General features: G+C 47.5%; 1 protein-coding gene across 3 annotated transcripts; it reads right to left on the bottom strand.

The window, feature by feature from the left end:
* Positions 1–5,607: 5,607 nt before the first annotated feature.
* mrpl28 (mitochondrial ribosomal protein L28) lies at positions 5,608–17,968 on the bottom strand. 3 transcript variants are annotated; one of them, XM_072549441.1, is made up of 6 exons: positions 17,908–17,968; positions 15,324–15,625; positions 12,894–13,046; positions 11,435–11,569; positions 7,948–8,034; positions 5,608–5,949 (listed from the first exon to the last, which is right to left on the bottom strand). In XM_072549441.1, the coding sequence occupies exons 2-6, from the start codon at positions 15,609–15,611 to the stop codon at positions 5,851–5,853; spliced, it is 762 nt and encodes a 253-aa protein (XP_072405542.1). In that variant the 5' UTR covers positions 15,612–15,625; positions 17,908–17,968; the 3' UTR covers positions 5,608–5,850. The 3 variants fall into 3 exon arrangements, with proteins under 3 accessions (XP_072405542.1, XP_072405541.1, XP_072405543.1); XM_072549440.1 differs by having other exon boundaries at positions 17,842–17,958; XM_072549442.1 differs by having other exon boundaries at positions 17,904–17,956.

The following is a 17,968-nucleotide window of genomic DNA, read 5'->3' on the forward strand; positions in this document are numbered from 1 at the left end:
TATACGACTGTTCATGTTAACTTTTTGTTTGTAATTTGCACTGGTTAATAAAATAAAAAAGGAGGAAAAAAAATCTGCTGGTCTAACCTACATGTGACTCCAGACGCACAGCAATGACTCTGAAATGGTCCCAGCAAGCCACACAGTTCAAGGGGAAGCAAATGCTGGCCTTGCTAGTGACGCTCTTATCCCAAGGAATCAATGAAATACAAAACAGCAAATTCTATTATCACTTACAGCCTCCTTCCTTTAGAAATCTAAAATTCAATGCAACTTTCCTTTCGATATGGTGCTCACTTTATTGCAAATTCCTCCTCCAAGTTGTATTCCCCTAGCACCGTTCACAATCTCAAGACCTTCCCAAAGCACTTCACAATCAATGAGATGCCTTCGTGAAATGACCTGAAACAACCAGTGGGGGCGGCACAGTGCTGTCTCAGCACCAGGGACCTGCGCTCAAATTCCACCCTTCGGTGATTATGCAAACACCACACAGACATTCTCCCAGTGTGTGTGTGTGGGCTTCCCACAGTCCAAAGACGTGCAAGTTAGGTGGATTGGCTAAGCTAAATTGCCCATGGTGTCCAGGGATGTACAAGCTAGGTGGATTAGCCATGGGAAATGTGGGGTTATGGGGTGGTTCTGGGTGGGATGCCCTTCGCAGGGTTGGCATGAGCCAAATGTTAGGGAATCTAGGAGCGTTGCCAATTTGTGCCCAGCAAATCTCACAAGCAGCAACCCAATGATATATTGTCTTAAATGACTGCGATGTAAACACTGGTCCAGACTTTAAGGAGACCTCTTGCAAAAAATAGCAGACACACACCATCTCCAAACCAGACACTGCCACACTTTAATGTCTCATCCAAAAGATGGAACCCACGACAGTACACCACTGAGGGAGTGTTGTACTAAGAACGTCATACTTGGAATAGATTTTTCTGGTGTGTGACTTGAACCCAGAGCCTTTGAAGTCAGAGCTTAAAGTGCTAGCACTCAGGTTGCAACTGAAATGTATTTGATTTCCATAGTGGTGCAGGTTCCAGGATTTCTTTCGAAAATCCCTAGAGTGGAAGCAGACCATTCGACCCATCAAGTCGACACCAACCCTCTGAACAGCATTCCACCCAGGCTAACCAGTTACTGTAACCCCGCATTTCCCATGGCTTATTCACCCAGCCTACACATCCCTCTACATGATGGGCAATATAGCATGGCCAAATCAGCTGACCTGCACATCTGTGGAAGGAAACTGGAGCAAACCCACAGAGACATGGGGAGAACGCGCAAACTCCATGCGGAGTCACCAGAGGCTGGAACTGAACTCAAGGCCCTAGCCACCCCAACTCTCTTCTAACAGATTGCCCACAGCTGCCATGATGCTTCTTTATTCTCTCATGAGATGTGGACATCACTGGCAAGGCCAGCATTTGATGCCCTCAAACAAAGTGGCAGTTATGAGTCAATTACATTGTTGTGGGCCTGGAGTCCATGGAGGCCAGACCAGGCAAGGATCTCCTTATTCAGATGGGTTTTGATACAATTTGATGACAGTTCAAATGATCCTAAACTGCAGCCAATGCCACAGTGGGATTTGAACCCAGAGCTTTAAGCTTGAGCCTCTGGATTGATAGTCAGCTCGAGTTGGCACTAACTGATGCTTATACAGTAAAGGCTGATTGGTTGACAAATAGACTCTGATTGTTTTCTCCAATGCCTCAGCTTAAGGGAAGCCACTGGCGCCCCAAGCTCCTGAGTAATTCAAAACCGATCCAAGGCTTGAACATTATTCCTACTGTAAAAATGTATCAACTAAAAATATAAACCAGCAATATTACAGCTTCAATCGTCTTAATTTGGCTGGGAAGTAGGATACATCTGATAGAATATCAACTGCAACAAATTGATGTGAAGTGCAGTGCTTGGTTTTACATTTGTTCACTGGCTAAGCCAGCATTTATTCCCCATCCCGTAACTACCTTCAAGCAGGTGGTGGTGAGCTACCTTCACGAACGGCTGAAAATCTTAAGAGTGGATGCACACCCACAACACTGTTGGGAATGATAGCTGTGTACTCTCAGTCACTATTTTCTGCACAGTATGCACCAACAAATCATAATAAGATGCTTGGTGAGTGGTCTTTGGGTGCTTCTGATTGTTCATTCAGAAACTTCAGTGCAGTGTGATCCATGTAAATAGGTTCAACTTAATGTCACATCCAGAAGGCAGCCGCTCTTAACAGTGTGGCACCCCCTCAGCACCAAAATGGAACATCAGCTGAAACTGAACTGAATTCCAGCTACTGAGCTCAAAACCACAAACATCTAGAGTCATAGAGATGTACAGCATGGAAACAGACCCTTTGGTCCATGCCGACCAGATATCCCAACCCAATCTAGTCCCACCTGCCAGCACCCGGCCCATATCCCTCCAAACCCTTCCTATTCACATACCCAGATATATTCAGATGCCTTTGAAATGTTGTAATTGTACCAGCCTCCACCACTTCTTCAGACAGCTCATTCTATACACATACCACCCTCTGTGTGAAAAAGTTACCCCCTAGGTCTTTTTTATATCTTTCCCCTCTCACCCTAAATCTATGCCCTCTAGTTCTGGACTCCTCGACCCCAGGGAAAAGACTTTGCCTATTTACCCTATTCATGCCCCTCTTAGAGGTGACAACGCTGTCCCCTCAATTCAAGTTGGTGCCTGATTAGCAGTTGCATGTAGGGTAAGGTTCCTTTGTACTGTTTTTTCACAGAACGCCTACAGTTTGGAGCAGGCCTGATGGCCCACCACTTCTCCAAACAGAATCCCACCCAGACCTATCCTACTACCCTATTCCTGTAACCCAGCATTTCCCAAGGCCAATCACCCAAGCTGCACATCCCTGAACACTATGGGGCAACTTAGCTTAGATTCCCTACAGTGTGGAAACAGGTCATTTGGCCCAAGTCCACACCAACCCTCCAAAGAGTAACAACCCAGATCCATTCCCCTTCATTTACTCTGACTAATGCACCTAACACTTATGGGCAATTTAGCATGGCCAATCACCTGATCTGCACATCTTTGGATTGAGGGGGGGGAAACTGGAGAACCCAGAGGAAACCCACACAGATACAGGGAGAATGCGCATATTCCACACAGACAGTCGCCCGAGGCTGGAATTGAACCCAGGTCCCTGGTGTGGTGAGGCAGCAGTGCTAACCACTGTGCAACCCTAAGTTTGCACAGCAAATCCACCCAACCTGCACATCCTTGGACTGCTGGAGGAAACCCACACAGACATGGGGACAAACTCCACACAATTGCCCAAGGCTGGGATTGTACAAAGATCTCTGGCACTGTGAGGCCAGAGCCACCATGCCACCCAAGTTACCCCCAAGACTGTACAGGACGCCTGAGTCCCATCCCATAGTCTACATATGGCCTGCTCCAGAATGGAGAACGTGCAAGGTACAATGCATAGTAAGGGTTAAAAATCAGCAGCTGTGCACCAAGCAAGCACAGAGCTCTCTGTGAGGGAGAACAGCAGACAGGGAATCAAGTGGGACTGTAGTTTCTCACGGATCGATTGAGGAAGCATTTTTGCCATTTGACATACTGTCCTTCCTCTTTGCATGAAATACAGGAACATCACCAACCTTTCCACAACAGACCGTTGATTTTGTTACTTGACCTCTGCAACCTGGGTTAATTCAGTCAGTAATTTCAGAGGGGGAGGGGCAGCGATGGACTGTGTCCAGTTCTGAATACTACACTTTGGAAAGGATATCAGGACCTTAGAGATGGTGCAGAAAAGGTTCATGAGAATGACTCTGGAGAATGAGAGACTTTAGCTACGTTGGTAAGTTGGAGCTGTTATGAAAATGGTGAGGACATTTGGTAAAGGTATTCAAAACCATGAGCGGTCTGGGCAGACTGGATAAAGAGAAACTGTTCCCGTTGGTACAAGGATTGGGAATGAGAGAAAACAAATATAGAGAATAGCAAAAGTAGCGAAGTTGACATGAGGAAATAATTTTTATGCACCAAGTGGTTAAGATCTGGAATGTGCTGCCTGAGGAGTTTGGAGGAGGCAGGTTCAACTGTGGCTTTCAAAAGAAAACTAGATCGTTATCAGAAATGACAAAAATTTATAGGGCCATGGGAATAGGTAGGGGAGAAGGACTCGGCTTGCTGGCAGAGAGCTAGCATGGACAGGCCAAATGGCCTTGTTCTGTGCTACATTTCTCCAATTCACATGTTGCAGGGTCAACGTTAGCTCGTGTGACTCCTGACTCAAGAGGCAAAGCCAATGTTGTGGGGTTATGGGTTCAAACCCCATCAAGGAAGATGGTGAAATTTGAATTTTAAAAGGAAGTGCAATAAAAGGTTAGCCTGATGGCAGCCGCATTAGCACGGTTATTTGTCAGAAAACCCACCTGGTTCATTAATGTGCTTTAGGGAACGAAAGCCACCATCCTCAGTCTGATCTACATGCGACTTCAGTTTCATTGCAACGTGGTTGACCTTTTTATCTCATATTTGGAAGTGATATCATAGGATCCCTACAGCATGGCCCTTGGACCCAACAAGTCCACACTGACCCTCCGAACAGGAACCCATCCAGACCCATTCCCCCTACCTTATATTTACTCCTAACTAATGCACCTAACCTACACACTGTGGGAAATTTAGCACAGCCAATCCACCCTAACTTGTACATCTCTGGATTCTGGGAGGAAACCGACACAGACACGGGGAGAATGTGCAAACTCCACATAGACATTCGCCCGAGGCTGGAGTCAAACCCGGGTCCCTGGCACTGTGAGGCTGTAGTGCTAACCATAGAGCCACTGTGCTGCCTCAAAACTGAACCAGATAACCTGTAGCAATTTCCAGCTATTTACCACTATCCATGTTTCCAACTGTTCAGTTTATGTGCAGTAAATACCAGCTCTTTACTCTTTAAATTTGTCTCTAATATCCAGAAGTTCTCTAACACACAACTGAATGATACATTTTACTGCCCACCCCCCAACCCACCCCAAATCACCCATGGTATTTTTCATCCATTAACCACCACCAGTGAAACAACTGTGCCTTTCGATTCATTAATTTATATACAAAGTCCGTTAAGGGTAATGCAGACCAAAGGGCGAAGAGGAGGTAGGAAGGGAGCTAAATCTAAATGGACTTGGAAGGGTTTGACTCAATTACCGGCGAGAGAATTAGGGATGGGCAAAAACTGCCAGCCCAGTTAGTAACACCTACTTCCCACGAGCAAATAAAATTAAGCTTAGAATTGCAGCCAACAATAAATGACAGCAGGGTGGGGAAACACAATACGGTTTACTTGCTGAGGAAGAGTCACATGACCCAAAACGTTAACACTGATTTCTCTCCATAGATGGTGCCTAATCTGCTGAGCTTTTCCAGAAATTTCTGTTTCTGACTTACAATGTCTGCAGGTCTTTCAACTTTTGGTGCAGTTGGACAAAGGGCCCTGGCTCCAGGTTGTAACCCTAGCGTACATAAAATTAAATGATTTGAACCCTCCAGATATTTAGAAGGGATTCCCGTAAATGCTTTCTTGACAGAATGAGAAACACCAACACGTGAAAACATTCCTCGTTAATTAGCCATCAAATTTCACAAAGTGGTTTGACCACCACCTTACTGTACAAAAGAAAGGTCTGCATTTTAATTCGGAATTCAAGTCACAAGTTCAGTCACTTTTAACCTCTGAGGTTTCTTGTCAACACTGGCAGAGAGGTCAGCTGACAACAGCATCACCAAAACACATCTTTCATTGGTTAAATAACCTGCGGCTCTGATGATCTTAAAAGGGGCCACACTTGGTTACGATTTCTTGCCTATGACCACTGGCTCCGACAATTTCTGCATTCTCAGTTCATGGGCCAGTTCCTCAGCATAAATTTTAAACAGCGGCACAGGATCCTGAAATACAAATTTGAGAAATATAGGTTAAGGCTGCCTGGCATGGAGGTCATTGCCTGAGATTCCGGTCACTTGGCGGACAACAGTTCTTTTTCCATCAGGAAGTTGCAGACAGCTGAACATTCAAGCCGCTAACAGCTTTTCTTCATTCATTCCTCCCTGGGGTGTGGAGGTCATGGTGAGATTATGTTTTGTCACCCATTCCAAACTGCCTTTGAGAAGGTGGTGGTGAAGTTGGGTTGCTGCAGTCCATGTGGTGCAGGGATACCCACAGTGCTGTTAGGGTGGATGCTCAAGACTTTTGGCTCAGGGATAGTGGAAGGACAGCTGTGTATTGACTGAACCTGAAGCGGACGAGCAATAAGAAATACTGTGGCTACAAAATCAGGTCAGATGCTTGGAGCCCTTCAGTGAGTAACTCACCTCCTGACTCCCCAAAGCCTGTCCACCAAGTGTGATGGAAAACTCCCCAGTCAAGATTCTCGACACCATCCAGGACAAAGCATCCTGTTTGATTGATATCTCATCCACTCCCTCCACCACTGATGCTCAGTTGCAGCAGTATATACTCTCCACAAGATTCACTGCAGCAATCACCAAAGCTTCCAAACCCATGACCATTTCCATCACAATGGACAAGGGCAGCAGACAGATGGGAACACCAATCCCTGCGAGAAACCCTGCAAACTACTCAGCCATCCAGTTTTGGAGAAATATCACCATTCTTTCAGTGTCGCCGAGTCAAAATCCTGGAATTCTTCCTGTGGCTATTGTGCGTCTACCTACATCAAAAGGGCTGCAACTCACCGTCACCTTCTCAAGGGCAACTATGGATAGGGAATGAATGCTGACCAAGTCAGTATCACCCACACTGCATGAGTGAATTAGAACAAAGAGTCAGGATGGTGTACCTTGGAGAGGAACTGGCAGCTGGAGGTGTCCCGTTGCTGCCTTTGTTTTTCTGGCCCATTCTGGCACTGGGTCTGGAAGGGGCTGATAAAGGAGCCTGAGCAAACTGCTGCAGCGCACCACGTAGATGGTACACATCAATACCGGTGTGTCAGTTTAAGGGGGGGGTCAATGCTTAAGGCGGCGAACAGGGAGTCCACCTGCTTTCTACTGGGTGGCATGCTTTTATATAAAATAACCATGTTCCCTTTTCGTAGCCTGATGCAGCATAGGAGGAGGCCATTCTGCCCAACGTACCTCTGCCACCCCTATGAAATAGCCATTAAATTATAGTAAAATTGGTGCTTTTTTTAAACATTGTAGCTTTTTAATTGAATCTAATACAAAACAATTGCCATCTTCTTTATTGATCCATAAGTCATTTCCAATACTCATTGAAATGCAGTTTCTCACAATTGTTAATCAGATTTGTCTTTCACCAAAGTGCCTTTGCCAAAGTAACTTTAAATTAGAGAGAGTACCATATCTTAACCCAGAAAAATCACTTATCAAAAAGTAAAATTGGTATTATCCAGCACTGGGATTGGAATGCGCTGGTAAATCAAAAAATGCCAGTTAATTCATTGCAGTTCTCGGGTAACAGTGAGAACTTAATGAAAATCTGCCTTGCTGTAAACTATAACCTGCAGACACTAAGGGCCTCCCCTCCTTTGATTTTTATCACCATGACTACAGAGGGAAAAGAACTTCAACCCTGACAAAGAGTCATCTAGACTCGAAACTTTAGCTTGCGCTCTCTCTCTCCATGGATGCTGCCTGACTTGCTGTGATTTCCAGCAATATTTATTTTCAGTACAGTCAGATGTTGCTATTTTATATAGTACAGTGATGGCTGGGAGAGGGGGGTATCAGAGGTTACAGTTAGTAGGGTACCAGATAACCGAGCTTTATTGTAGATCCCACTCACCCACTCTAACTCCACAGCCCACTTTAAATACAAGGATAACTATCGGCCTATAATATTTTAAAAGAAGCGGGGCTGTGGTTGAAGCGGGGTTTCAAGATGGAGGTGGGAATTTTAATTCTTACCTTCTTCTCCAGCTGCATTTGTTTCTGCACAGCTTCCTCAAGGCTCAGACCGACCCACTCCGCCTCCTCTTCAGAAATTACAAACGCCTGCAACACACAAGGAATTACACAGGAATAGGAGTAGGCCATTCAGCCCCTCCAGCTAGTTCCGCCATTAAACGAGGGCATGGCTGGTCTGTGGCCATGTATCTGCCTTTAGTATATCTGCTTAACAAAACATTACCTCAGATTTAAAATTAACAAAAGTTCTAGCTTCAACTGTCACTTGCAGAAGAGAGTTCCAAAATTCTACCCTCTGAACAGCCTGCCCAATTTTTAGAATATGACCCCTAGTTCTAGCGGTTGACATGGTGGCTCAGTGGTTAGCACTGTTGCCTCACAGCGCCAGGGACCCAGGTTCGATTCCACCTTCGGGCAACTGTCTGTGTGGAGTTTGTACATTCTCCCTGTGTCGGTGAGGGTTTCCTCCCACAGTCCAAAGATATGCAAGTTAGTTGGATTGACCCATAGTATTGCAGGCTTAGGTGGGTTAACTATGGTAAACGTAGGGTTACAGGGATAGAGTGGGATGCCCTTCAGAGGGTTAGGGTAGAATTGATGGGCTGAACGGCCTCTATCTGCACTGTCAGGATTCTATGATTCCAGAATCTTCAAACACTGCAAATAGTTTATCTTTGTTTCCTGTTAATACCTTAAAGACTGCAATCAGATCACTAATTAAATTCTACAGAAAACAGGCCAAAATTTCTCTTCATAATGTAACCCCTAAAGTCCAGGTATTATTCTTGTAAACCTACATCTTACTTCTTTCAAGGCCAATACATCCCTCCCAAGTCTTGCAGCCGATCTGCTCACAGCTCCTCAGTAAGGCCTAACCAGTTTTGTATAACTGCAGCAATACTTCCACATCCTTATATCTGATACAAAGGCTGGTATTCTATTAGTTTTCTCAATTATCTTCTGCACCTGCTTGTAGCATTTCAAATTTAATTCTTAGTATAATCTCGAAGAACAGTATAGCACGGAAGACAATTTGGCCTCGAGTGTGTGCGCCAGCTCCTTGAAACAGCCAGCACTAGCCCTGCACCCCCTGATATCTTTAATATCAAGAAATCTATCATGGAACCAAAGTACAGACGAGGATCTTAGGCGCATTAAGTGTGCACCGACACTCTAAATCTACACTCATCCCACTTCCAGCACTTAGCTCATAGTCTTGACATTGCAAGTGCTCATCCAGGCACCTTTTAATGATTTTGAGGCTACCACCTCAATTAACCATCCCAGACAGTGCATTCCAGACTCCCACCACCCTTTGTATAATCCTCGACCTTTCCAGACTAGCTCAATACTCTTTCACACCTCAATCTCAGCCTCACTTCATTGATAAACTGCGCCATCGCAGGCAATGCCCTGATGAATCTCCTCTGCATCCCCTCCAGTGCAATCACATCCTTCCTATAGTGTGGTGACCAGAATGCCACACAATACTCCAGCCAAGCCTAACCAAAGTCCTGTACAGCTCCGACTGACTTCCCTGACCTTACAATACCCCCCCACCAGAGAAAATCTCCTGCATTTGCTCTGTAAGAAATTTCTAAGTTTCAATGAAATTCTAATAAATTCTACAGAACACAAGCCTGGTCTCTTCAACCTTTTCTCATTGGACAGTCCTAGGATGAACACTGGTGTCACTCTGTCTAAGCCAGGGCTATCGTTCCTTAGCTAAGGGACCAATACTCCAGGTTCCTCCAATTAGTGCCAACTCCGATTCCCAATGAAGGGAATATGCTCGAAACATTGAGTCTCCTGCTCCTCGGATGCTGCCTGACCTGCTGTGCTTTTCCAACACCACACTCCAACTCTGACCTCCAGCATCTGCAGTCCTCACTTTCTCCCAACTCCTTCCTCCACTGGCCTATAGACTTGTCTTTGCCAAATCCCTTTCGAAAGTTGCTCTTGAATATGCTTCCACTGGCCTCTCTCACAGCACATCCTAAATCACTATAACGTTAAGTAAAATAAGAATGCTCAGCTGCCTTTTGTTCTATTGCTGCTTATCGTAAATCTGTGTGACCCTGCTACAACTGGAAACAGTCATTTGCTCTGCCTATACCCTCACCATTTTGAACTCTTATGTTTAAATCCTCTCCAGTGGTTCATGGAGTTGGTTGCAGATCAGCTTTGACCTCTGTTTTCGGTGGAACAAGCATGATAGGACCAGGAGACCATTTAGCTTATGGTCAAATGTCACTCACCCTTGAACTCCTGCCTCCAAACATCTCAGCATTGAGAACAACCCCAGCCTGTCTAACCTCACCATGGGACAGGGTTCCCGAACTATGCAACAAACTCAAAGCATCCCTTTATTTGAAACTAGGTGAAGGGCAAAAGGGTGCAGATAAAACCTGGAGATAGAATTGGCACAATGGTAGCATCCCTTCCTCTGGGCCAGAGGCTCCATTGCAAGACCGATCTGAACCCAGGTATATTATGACATGTGTGTGCAGGTTGATAAAATACATCTATATGTACACAAATCTTTGGAGGTGGCAGTACAGGTTGAGAAAATGATTACTAAGGCATTGAAGATTCTGGGTTTTAAAAATCGAGGCGTGGAGTCCATTAGCGAGGAAGTCAAAGTGAACATTTATGTGAGATTGACCGGCCTCAGCTGGAACACTGGGCACCATACTTTCGGACGGGTGTGAAGGCACAAGGGAACATGCAGAGAAGATACAGGCTAAGGAACGTTTAAACTCTAGATATGAGGATATATTCGAGAGGCTGCAACAGAGGGGTAAGACTGACAGGAGATTTCATGGAGGTGTGCCAAAACCATGACGGGCCAGGACACAGTAGAGGGGGAGAAGTTGTTCCTGATGTGGGAAGCATCATGAAACTAGAGGGCAGCAAAGGAGACACTGAGGAAAAAGATTTTTTTTAAAAGTAATCAGTAGTTTGGGTCTGAAATACAACGCTGGACATGTTGCCACTCAGAAAGGAAGGAGTGGGGAAAGTGGGACTGCTGTCGTAGAGGGTCAGCAAGTTGAAGGAGGCGGCTATTTGGCCCCACTGTATGTTGCAACCTTAATTCTACATCAAGGGAGGTTGGGGATATGGTGGCCTTGTGGTAATAAGCCAGAGGCTAGACTAATGGACAAGGGGTTCAAATCCCACCAAGGCAGCTGACAGAATTTAAACTTAATTCATAAATCTGATAACGATCATTAATTGCGATTTTAAAAAAGCCAATTCTGGTTCACTAATACCCTTCAGGGAAGGACTTCTGCTGTCCTTAACGTTCATGTGACTCCAGAGCAATGGTAATGTGGCTGACTCTTGAATGCCCTCTGAAATGGACAAGTCAATCAGTGCAAGGGTCAGTCAGTCAGTGATGGGCTTGCCCCAAATGCTGGTCTTGCCCAGCGATACCCACATCCCATGCAAAATACAATGCCTCGGTATTCCAAACCCTACTCCATACCTTGTATTTGTTATAGACGCGTTGCCGTTTCTCTGCATCATCAGGGTATAGCTCCGTGTCCTTGCGGGCGAGTCTCAGGAGCATTGCTCTTTTTAGATCCATCCCCAGCTTTGAATTCAGGTCAACCTTGGGCGTCTGGAAAATGATTTGTATCAAATTAAAACAAACAGACGGTTGGTCCTCCGTGAGGTCAATTTCCCAGAATAGAGTCAGAATCAACCAGCATGGAAACAGGCCCTTTGGCCCAACCCGTCCATGCCGACCAGGCTTCCCAAACTAAACTAGCCCCATTTGCCCGTGGCCCACATCCCTCTAAACCTTTTCTATCCACCTACTTGTCCCAAATGTCTTTTAAATGTTGTTACTGCACCCGTCTCTACTGTTTCCTCTGGCAGCTCATTCCATTTACACACCACCCTCTGGGAGAATGCCAAGGAATAGACAAATGATTGAAAATTTAATGAACTCATCCTCACAACATCTGATCTCTGAACTTCACAACAAAATGGAGATTGCATTTCTAGTCTGTAAATTAAAGCAACATCCACTGTGTAACGTACTTCAATTAATTGTATACTGAGAGGATTATAATGGTACAATTGTTTTACTTTTTATTTCATCGATGGTCCCTAACAGTGTTACAAATTATGACCATTGGCTTTATTTACATTGTCATCACAATTTAGCACGTGCCGTATGTCGAGTGAGCATTAGTAACAGAATGAAGGCCAGTTCTGTCTGAAAGTAAAAACACAGTCACCAGTAAAACCCAGACTTTCCAGTCGCTTGTCTTTTCAATTCATCATAGAATCCCAACAGTGTGGGAACAGGCCATTTGGCCCAACTGGTCCACAGCAACCTGCGAATAGCATTCCACCCAAGTTTACCCCTTTACCCTATATTACTCATGACTAATCCAACTAGCCTGCACACTATGGGCAATTTAATATAGCCAATCCACTTAATCTGCACTGTGGGAGGAAACCTGAGCACCCGGAGGAAACCCACGTAAACACGGGGAGAATGTGCAAACTCCACACAGACAGTCACCCGAGGGTGGAATCGAACCCAGATGCTGAGGCAGCAGTGCTAACCACTGAGCTGACAAGCCGCCATCTTGCTCTCACACCTTCATTTCTATCTTTGATTTGCCATCGTGTCCCAGTGAAACGCTTCGCAAGCTCGAGGAACAGCACCTCACCTTCCAATCAGCTACTTTACTGCCTTCTGGGCTCAGAGTTAAGTCCAACAACTTGCTCCATTTTGATATTGCTTTGTCCTCCCCTCTGCAGGGCTTGTATCTTGTTTTCCCTTTCGGTCAGAGCTGACCCTTCATTCTGCTATTAACGCTTACTGTGGAGACAATTTTGGATTCTCCATGAGGTGAAGGGGAGAATAGGCACCTGACCAACAATGAGCAAAACACTCCCTGGTTTAAATCAACCAGCGAGGCCCTTACCTTCAAGATATAGAAATCAAAACCGTAACAAGCGTCCACTAGGTCTAGAGTCCGCATGGTCACCTGGATGGTGAAGGTTTTATCCAGGATTTCACTGTAAAGCTCTCGCATAAACAACTGCGGCTTCCACGTTTTCCTCAAGCGCGTGGACAGCTGTAGAGGAGGCAAAACAACAGTCAGAGAGAGGAGGCTGTGACAGACTCGAGCAGTGATGGGCTAGCCTTCAAACTGTGCAGTATCCAACCTCTGGTGCTTGGAGCATCCCTGATGTTAGTGGGACAGCACAGTGGCTCAGTTGTTAGCATGGCTTCCTCACAGCACCAGGGACCCAAGTTCGATTCCAGCCTCAGGTGAACATGAGGAGTTTGCACATTCTTTGTGTGTCTGCGTGGGTTTCCTCCAGGTGCTCCAGTTTCCTCCCACAATCCAAAGATATGCAGGTTAGGGTGGATTAGCCATGCTAAATTGTCCCACAGTGTCTAGGGACGTGTAGGTTAGGTGCATCAGTCAGGGGAAATGTAGAGTTATAGGGTAAGGGAATAGATCTGGGTGGGGTACTCTTCGGAGGGTCGGTGTGGATTTGTTGGGCCAAATGGCCTATTTTCACACTGTAGGGAATCTATGAGTATCGTTTCACAGTCAGTGGCCGCGCCATCAGCAGCTTGTCCCGAGATCAGCTGCTTGCCCTGCCTTCCGACCTTGAAGCGACCCCCCCCCCCCCCCCCGAGTGTTGTTCGGTGGAAATTTGAGGCAAATTCACCCGAGATGCACGTTGACCAACGGTCGATCTAAGGAATGTCTTAAAGGAAGACAGAGAGGTGGAAAGGTCTAGGGAAGGGAATTCCAGAGCTTGGGGGTCAAGGCAGCTGAAGTATGGCAGCCGAGTGCAGCAATTTAAATCAGGCAGGAGTAAGGGGCCAGTACATACGTAGATTAGTGAAAGTAGCAGGATATATTGGCACAACAAATAGCAAAGCTTGTAGGATTTTGAAACTTCGTGAACAGAAGTAGATTTGAACACACAAACATAGGAATTTGGTCAATGCCCATTCTTCTCATACCTGCTCCACCATTCCATAAGCTCATGGCTACTCTGATTAAGCCGTGTTTCCACCTATCCCTTGCATAACCTTTTTCCCCTTGTTTATCAAGAACTTATCGACCTCTTCCTTAAAAATATTCAAAGATTCTGCTTCCGCTGCCTTTTGATGAGAATCCCAAGGGTCCTCAGTCAGAGGAATTTCACCTCACCTCTGTCTTAAATGCGTGACTCCTTATTTTCAAACAGTGGCCCCTAATTCTAGATTCTCCCTCAAACGGAAACATCCTCGCCCTACCCACCTCACCAATTTGTAGGTGTCAAAAGGTCAAAAGCAGGAAGTGGTACTGAACCTGTATACACCTCTGATTAAGCCCAATTAAAGCATTGTGTTCCCATACTTTAGGAAGGATATAGTGGTCCCTGAAAGGGTGCAGAGGAGATTTACCAGAATGGTTCCAGGGATGAGGAATTTTAGCTAGAAAATTAGGCTGGAGAAGCTGGGGTTTTTCTGCTTGAAACAAAGAGGAGATCTCAGTGATGTATACAGGGTGATGACAGGTTTATGGTGGACAGGGAAAAGGTGTGTGTAGGAGTTAAGGACCAGGGAGGCATAGATTTAAGGTTTTAAGAGATATAAAGGATGGGGGGGGTCAGTGGTGGTGGTGTGGAAGATGAGGAAGAAGTCTTTTAGGCAACAAGTGGTACTGAACTGGAACTTGCTGCCTGTGAGGAGGGTGGAAGAGGAGTCGAAGAACAATTTCACTTCAGGGAAATCAATTTTCAGGGCGACAGGAAGAAATGTGACTGAACAGATTAGTAAGGGCCAACATGACCTCAATGGGTTGAATGGACCTTTCCGTGATCTAATGGCTCAATGAATTGGAAGAGTGCAGAGGTCACCATGGAGGCTGCTCAGAGGTTTCAGGGAGAATGGAGCTACTTGAACAGACGGCTAGGGCACTGCTGCCTCGCAGCGCCAGAGACCCTGGTTCGATTCCACTGTCTGTGTTCAGTTTGCACATTCTCCCTGCGTTGATGTGGGTTTCTTCCAGGTGTGCCGATTTCCTCCCACAGTCCAAAGATGTGCAGGTTAAGTGGATCGTCTGTGCTAAATTACCCTGTAGTGTGCAGGCTAGGTGGGAGAGTCATGTGAAATGCACGGTTATAGGGATAGGGTGAGGGTGGGATGCTCTGGGAGTGACAGTGTAGACCCGATGGGCTGAATGGCCTGCTTCCATACTGCAGAGATTCTATGAGAGCGTTAAATTTAAAAGGAGGGACCACCCAGGTGGGCACAGGCCTTTAGCTGGATGGGACACTCTGAAGGTTTTTGAAATGGGAGGGAGAAGAACACAGAAGGTGGTCATCTTTTGGGTGTTACTCCATACCTTGTCGTTATTGGCGTATCTGAATCCTTGTATGTAGCCTTCTCCGCCCCACAGCCCTCTCTGAGACTCCGGAGGGTAGTAGATGGGAATTGGCACATCTTGCACACGTTCCGGGTGCCCGGTATGCGGGTTCCGCTTGTATTTAACCCCGTGGGGCTTAAAGTGAACTGGCGTGGGCTCCTGCTTCTCTTCGAGGGAGCGGAGATAATGGGCTGGCAACCGTGAGTAGATCCCCTGCTTTAGTCGCAGTAAGTGCCAGATCTTGGGGGAGTACTTGTGGAGGGGCATGACCCCAGCCTGACCTAAAGGGGATGGGTCAGTCCAGAGGCAAAAAAGGCAGGTTAATATACATTCCCGATGAAGGGCTCCGGCCCGAAACGTTGATTTTTCTGCTCCTCGGATACTGCCTGGCCAGCTGTGCTTTTCCAGCAACACACACTCAACTCTGATCTCCAGCATCTGCAGACCTCACTGTCTCCTAGGTTAGGATACACAGCAACTCCTGTCCACCCCAGTGGTAACAGTGCCACTTCTGAGCCAAGCCAATGCAGGTGCAAGTCACATTCCAGGATCACCATCCCTCATGCATTGGTGCTGCACTGAGCAATCATGCCAAGCTTTTGTGGGATACAAACAAAGTAGGAAGGAGCAAGGGCTCTTGTGGGGCAGTGCTACTGTCCCCATCTCTAAGCTAGAAGGCTTGGTTCCAAGTCCCACCTGCTTCAAGAAAGGTGACTGTACTGAAAACGGTAACCCTTATTTTCGCTCCACAGATACTGCCAGACCTGCTTAGTCTCTCCAACAATTTCTGATTTTGTTTCTTTCTTTCCAAGTGTAGAGAAAAAAACGTAAATGCCATCCCCAGCCAGAAAGGGTCAGTAGAACAGGACCAATGGGGCAGCTCTTTTGAAGAGCCAGCAATGAGCAAAGAGGCTGAGTGGCTCACTCCTGTCTCTACACTGCAAGAAAATAAAACACATAAGGGGCTAACAAAAGCATTACACTGCTGAAAATTTTCAGCAGGTCTGGTAGCATCTGTGGAGAGAGAGAGAGAGAAAAAAACAGTTAACGTTTCATAAGATAAGGGGAGCAGAAATTAGGCCATACAGCCCATCGTTTTTGCTCTGCCACTCAATCATGTTTCTCAACCCCATTCTCCCACCTCCTTCCCGTAACCCTTAATACTTAAGAACCTAATCTATCTCTGTTTTAAATATACTCAATGACCTGGCCTCCACAGCTTTCTGTAGAAATGAATTCTACAGATTCACCACTCTCTGGCTGAAGGTATTTATCCTCATCTCCGTTCTAAGAGGTCTTCCCTTTACTCTAAGGCTGTGCTCTCAAGTCCTAGTCTCTCCAACCAATGGAAACATCTTCCCAACATCCACTCTGTCCAGGCCGTTCAGTATTCTCTAAGTTTCAATTAGATTTCCCCCTCATCCTTCTACACTCCAGTGAGTATAGACCCAGAGTCCTCAAATGTTCCCCCTATGCTTCAGGTCCAGTGACCCTTCTTCAGAACACAAGCGGCTGGTCTCCCACCTCCGCCTCCCCTCAGAATCCCACGCAGCCCCCTTAGACATTCCCCTCCAGCCTCTGCCTTTTCAAAGAGATAGGGTCCCCCAGGCCAGTACCACAGGAGGTGGTGGCCTATTCGACTGCAGTAGGTATCACAGACTCTGCTCTTGTACACTCTCCTCCATTTCCATCTTTTTACACCTACCCCCCCATGGATGACCAGCTCAGGGGGAGGGGGAGTAGATACTGACAGGCTATTCGACTGCTGAAGGCATCGCACACTCAGCTCTTTTACCCTCCCCTCTCCATGCCTTGGGGTGGGATTTCCCAGAAAAAGGATGGAGAAGTGTTTGGGGGAAGGGAAGGTGTTGGGGGGTTGGGGGGGGGGGGGGGGGGAGGGGGGGGGGAGGGGGGGGGGAGGGGGGGGGAGGGAGGGGGGGGAGGGGGGGGGGAGGGAGGGGGGGGAGGGGGGGAGGGGGGGGAGGGGAGGGAGGGGGAGAGGGGGAGGGGGGGGAGGGGAGGGGGAGGGGGGGGAGGGGAGGGGGAGGGGGGGGAGGGGAGGGGGGGGAGGGGGAGGGGGGGGAGGGGAGGGGGGGGAGGAGGGGAGGGGGAGGGGGGAGGGGAGGGGGAGAGGGGAGGGGGAGAGGGGAGGGGGAGAGGGGGGGGGAGGGGGAGAGGGGGGGGGAGGGGGAGAGGGGGGGGAAGGGGGGGGGGGAGGGGGGGGGAGGGGGAGAGGGGGGGGAGGGGGGGGGAGAGGGGGGGGAGGGGGGGGGAGAGGGGGGGGAGGGGGGGGGAGGGGGGGAGGGGGGGGGGAGGGGGAGAGGGGGGGAGGGGAGGGGGAGAGAGGGAGAGAGGGGGAGAGGGGGGGGAGGGGGGGTGAAGAGACTGAGTCTTGTGGAGGAGGCAGGGGGCCCTAACTCCTTTAATTACCCCCATTTCCCCCCAAAATCCAGAGTATTTCCCCCCAAAGTAAAAACCCAACCCCAGGGGTGACCACCTCGGAGGGGGAGTGAAGGTACACTGAGGCCCAACAGCGGCGAAAGGACGCCCCTCACTCACTCACTCGAGCCTCAGGCTTCGCGGCGCCCACGTAGGCCCACACAGGAAGTCCCGCCTCCCACACG

Source organism: Chiloscyllium punctatum, chromosome 29 (genome assembly GCF_047496795.1).
Source record: "Chiloscyllium punctatum isolate Juve2018m chromosome 29, sChiPun1.3, whole genome shotgun sequence".
Taxonomy (NCBI): domain Eukaryota; kingdom Metazoa; phylum Chordata; class Chondrichthyes; order Orectolobiformes; family Hemiscylliidae; genus Chiloscyllium; species Chiloscyllium punctatum.

Bases quoted from the DNA above. Each gene is read 5' to 3' on its own strand.
- mrpl28 (XM_072549441.1), bottom strand. From the start codon at position 15,611: ATGCCCCTCCACAAGTACTCCCCCAAGATCTGGCACTTACTGCGACTA. The intron at 11,570-12,893 runs GTAAGGGCCTCG...ATCATTTTCCAG, and splicing joins TTGATTTCTATATCTTGAAG to ACGCCCAAGGTTGACCTGAA. The intron at 8,035-11,434 runs GTATGGAGTAGG...TGTGTGTTGCAG, and splicing joins GCGTCTATAACAAATACAAG to GCGTTTGTAATTTCTGAAGA.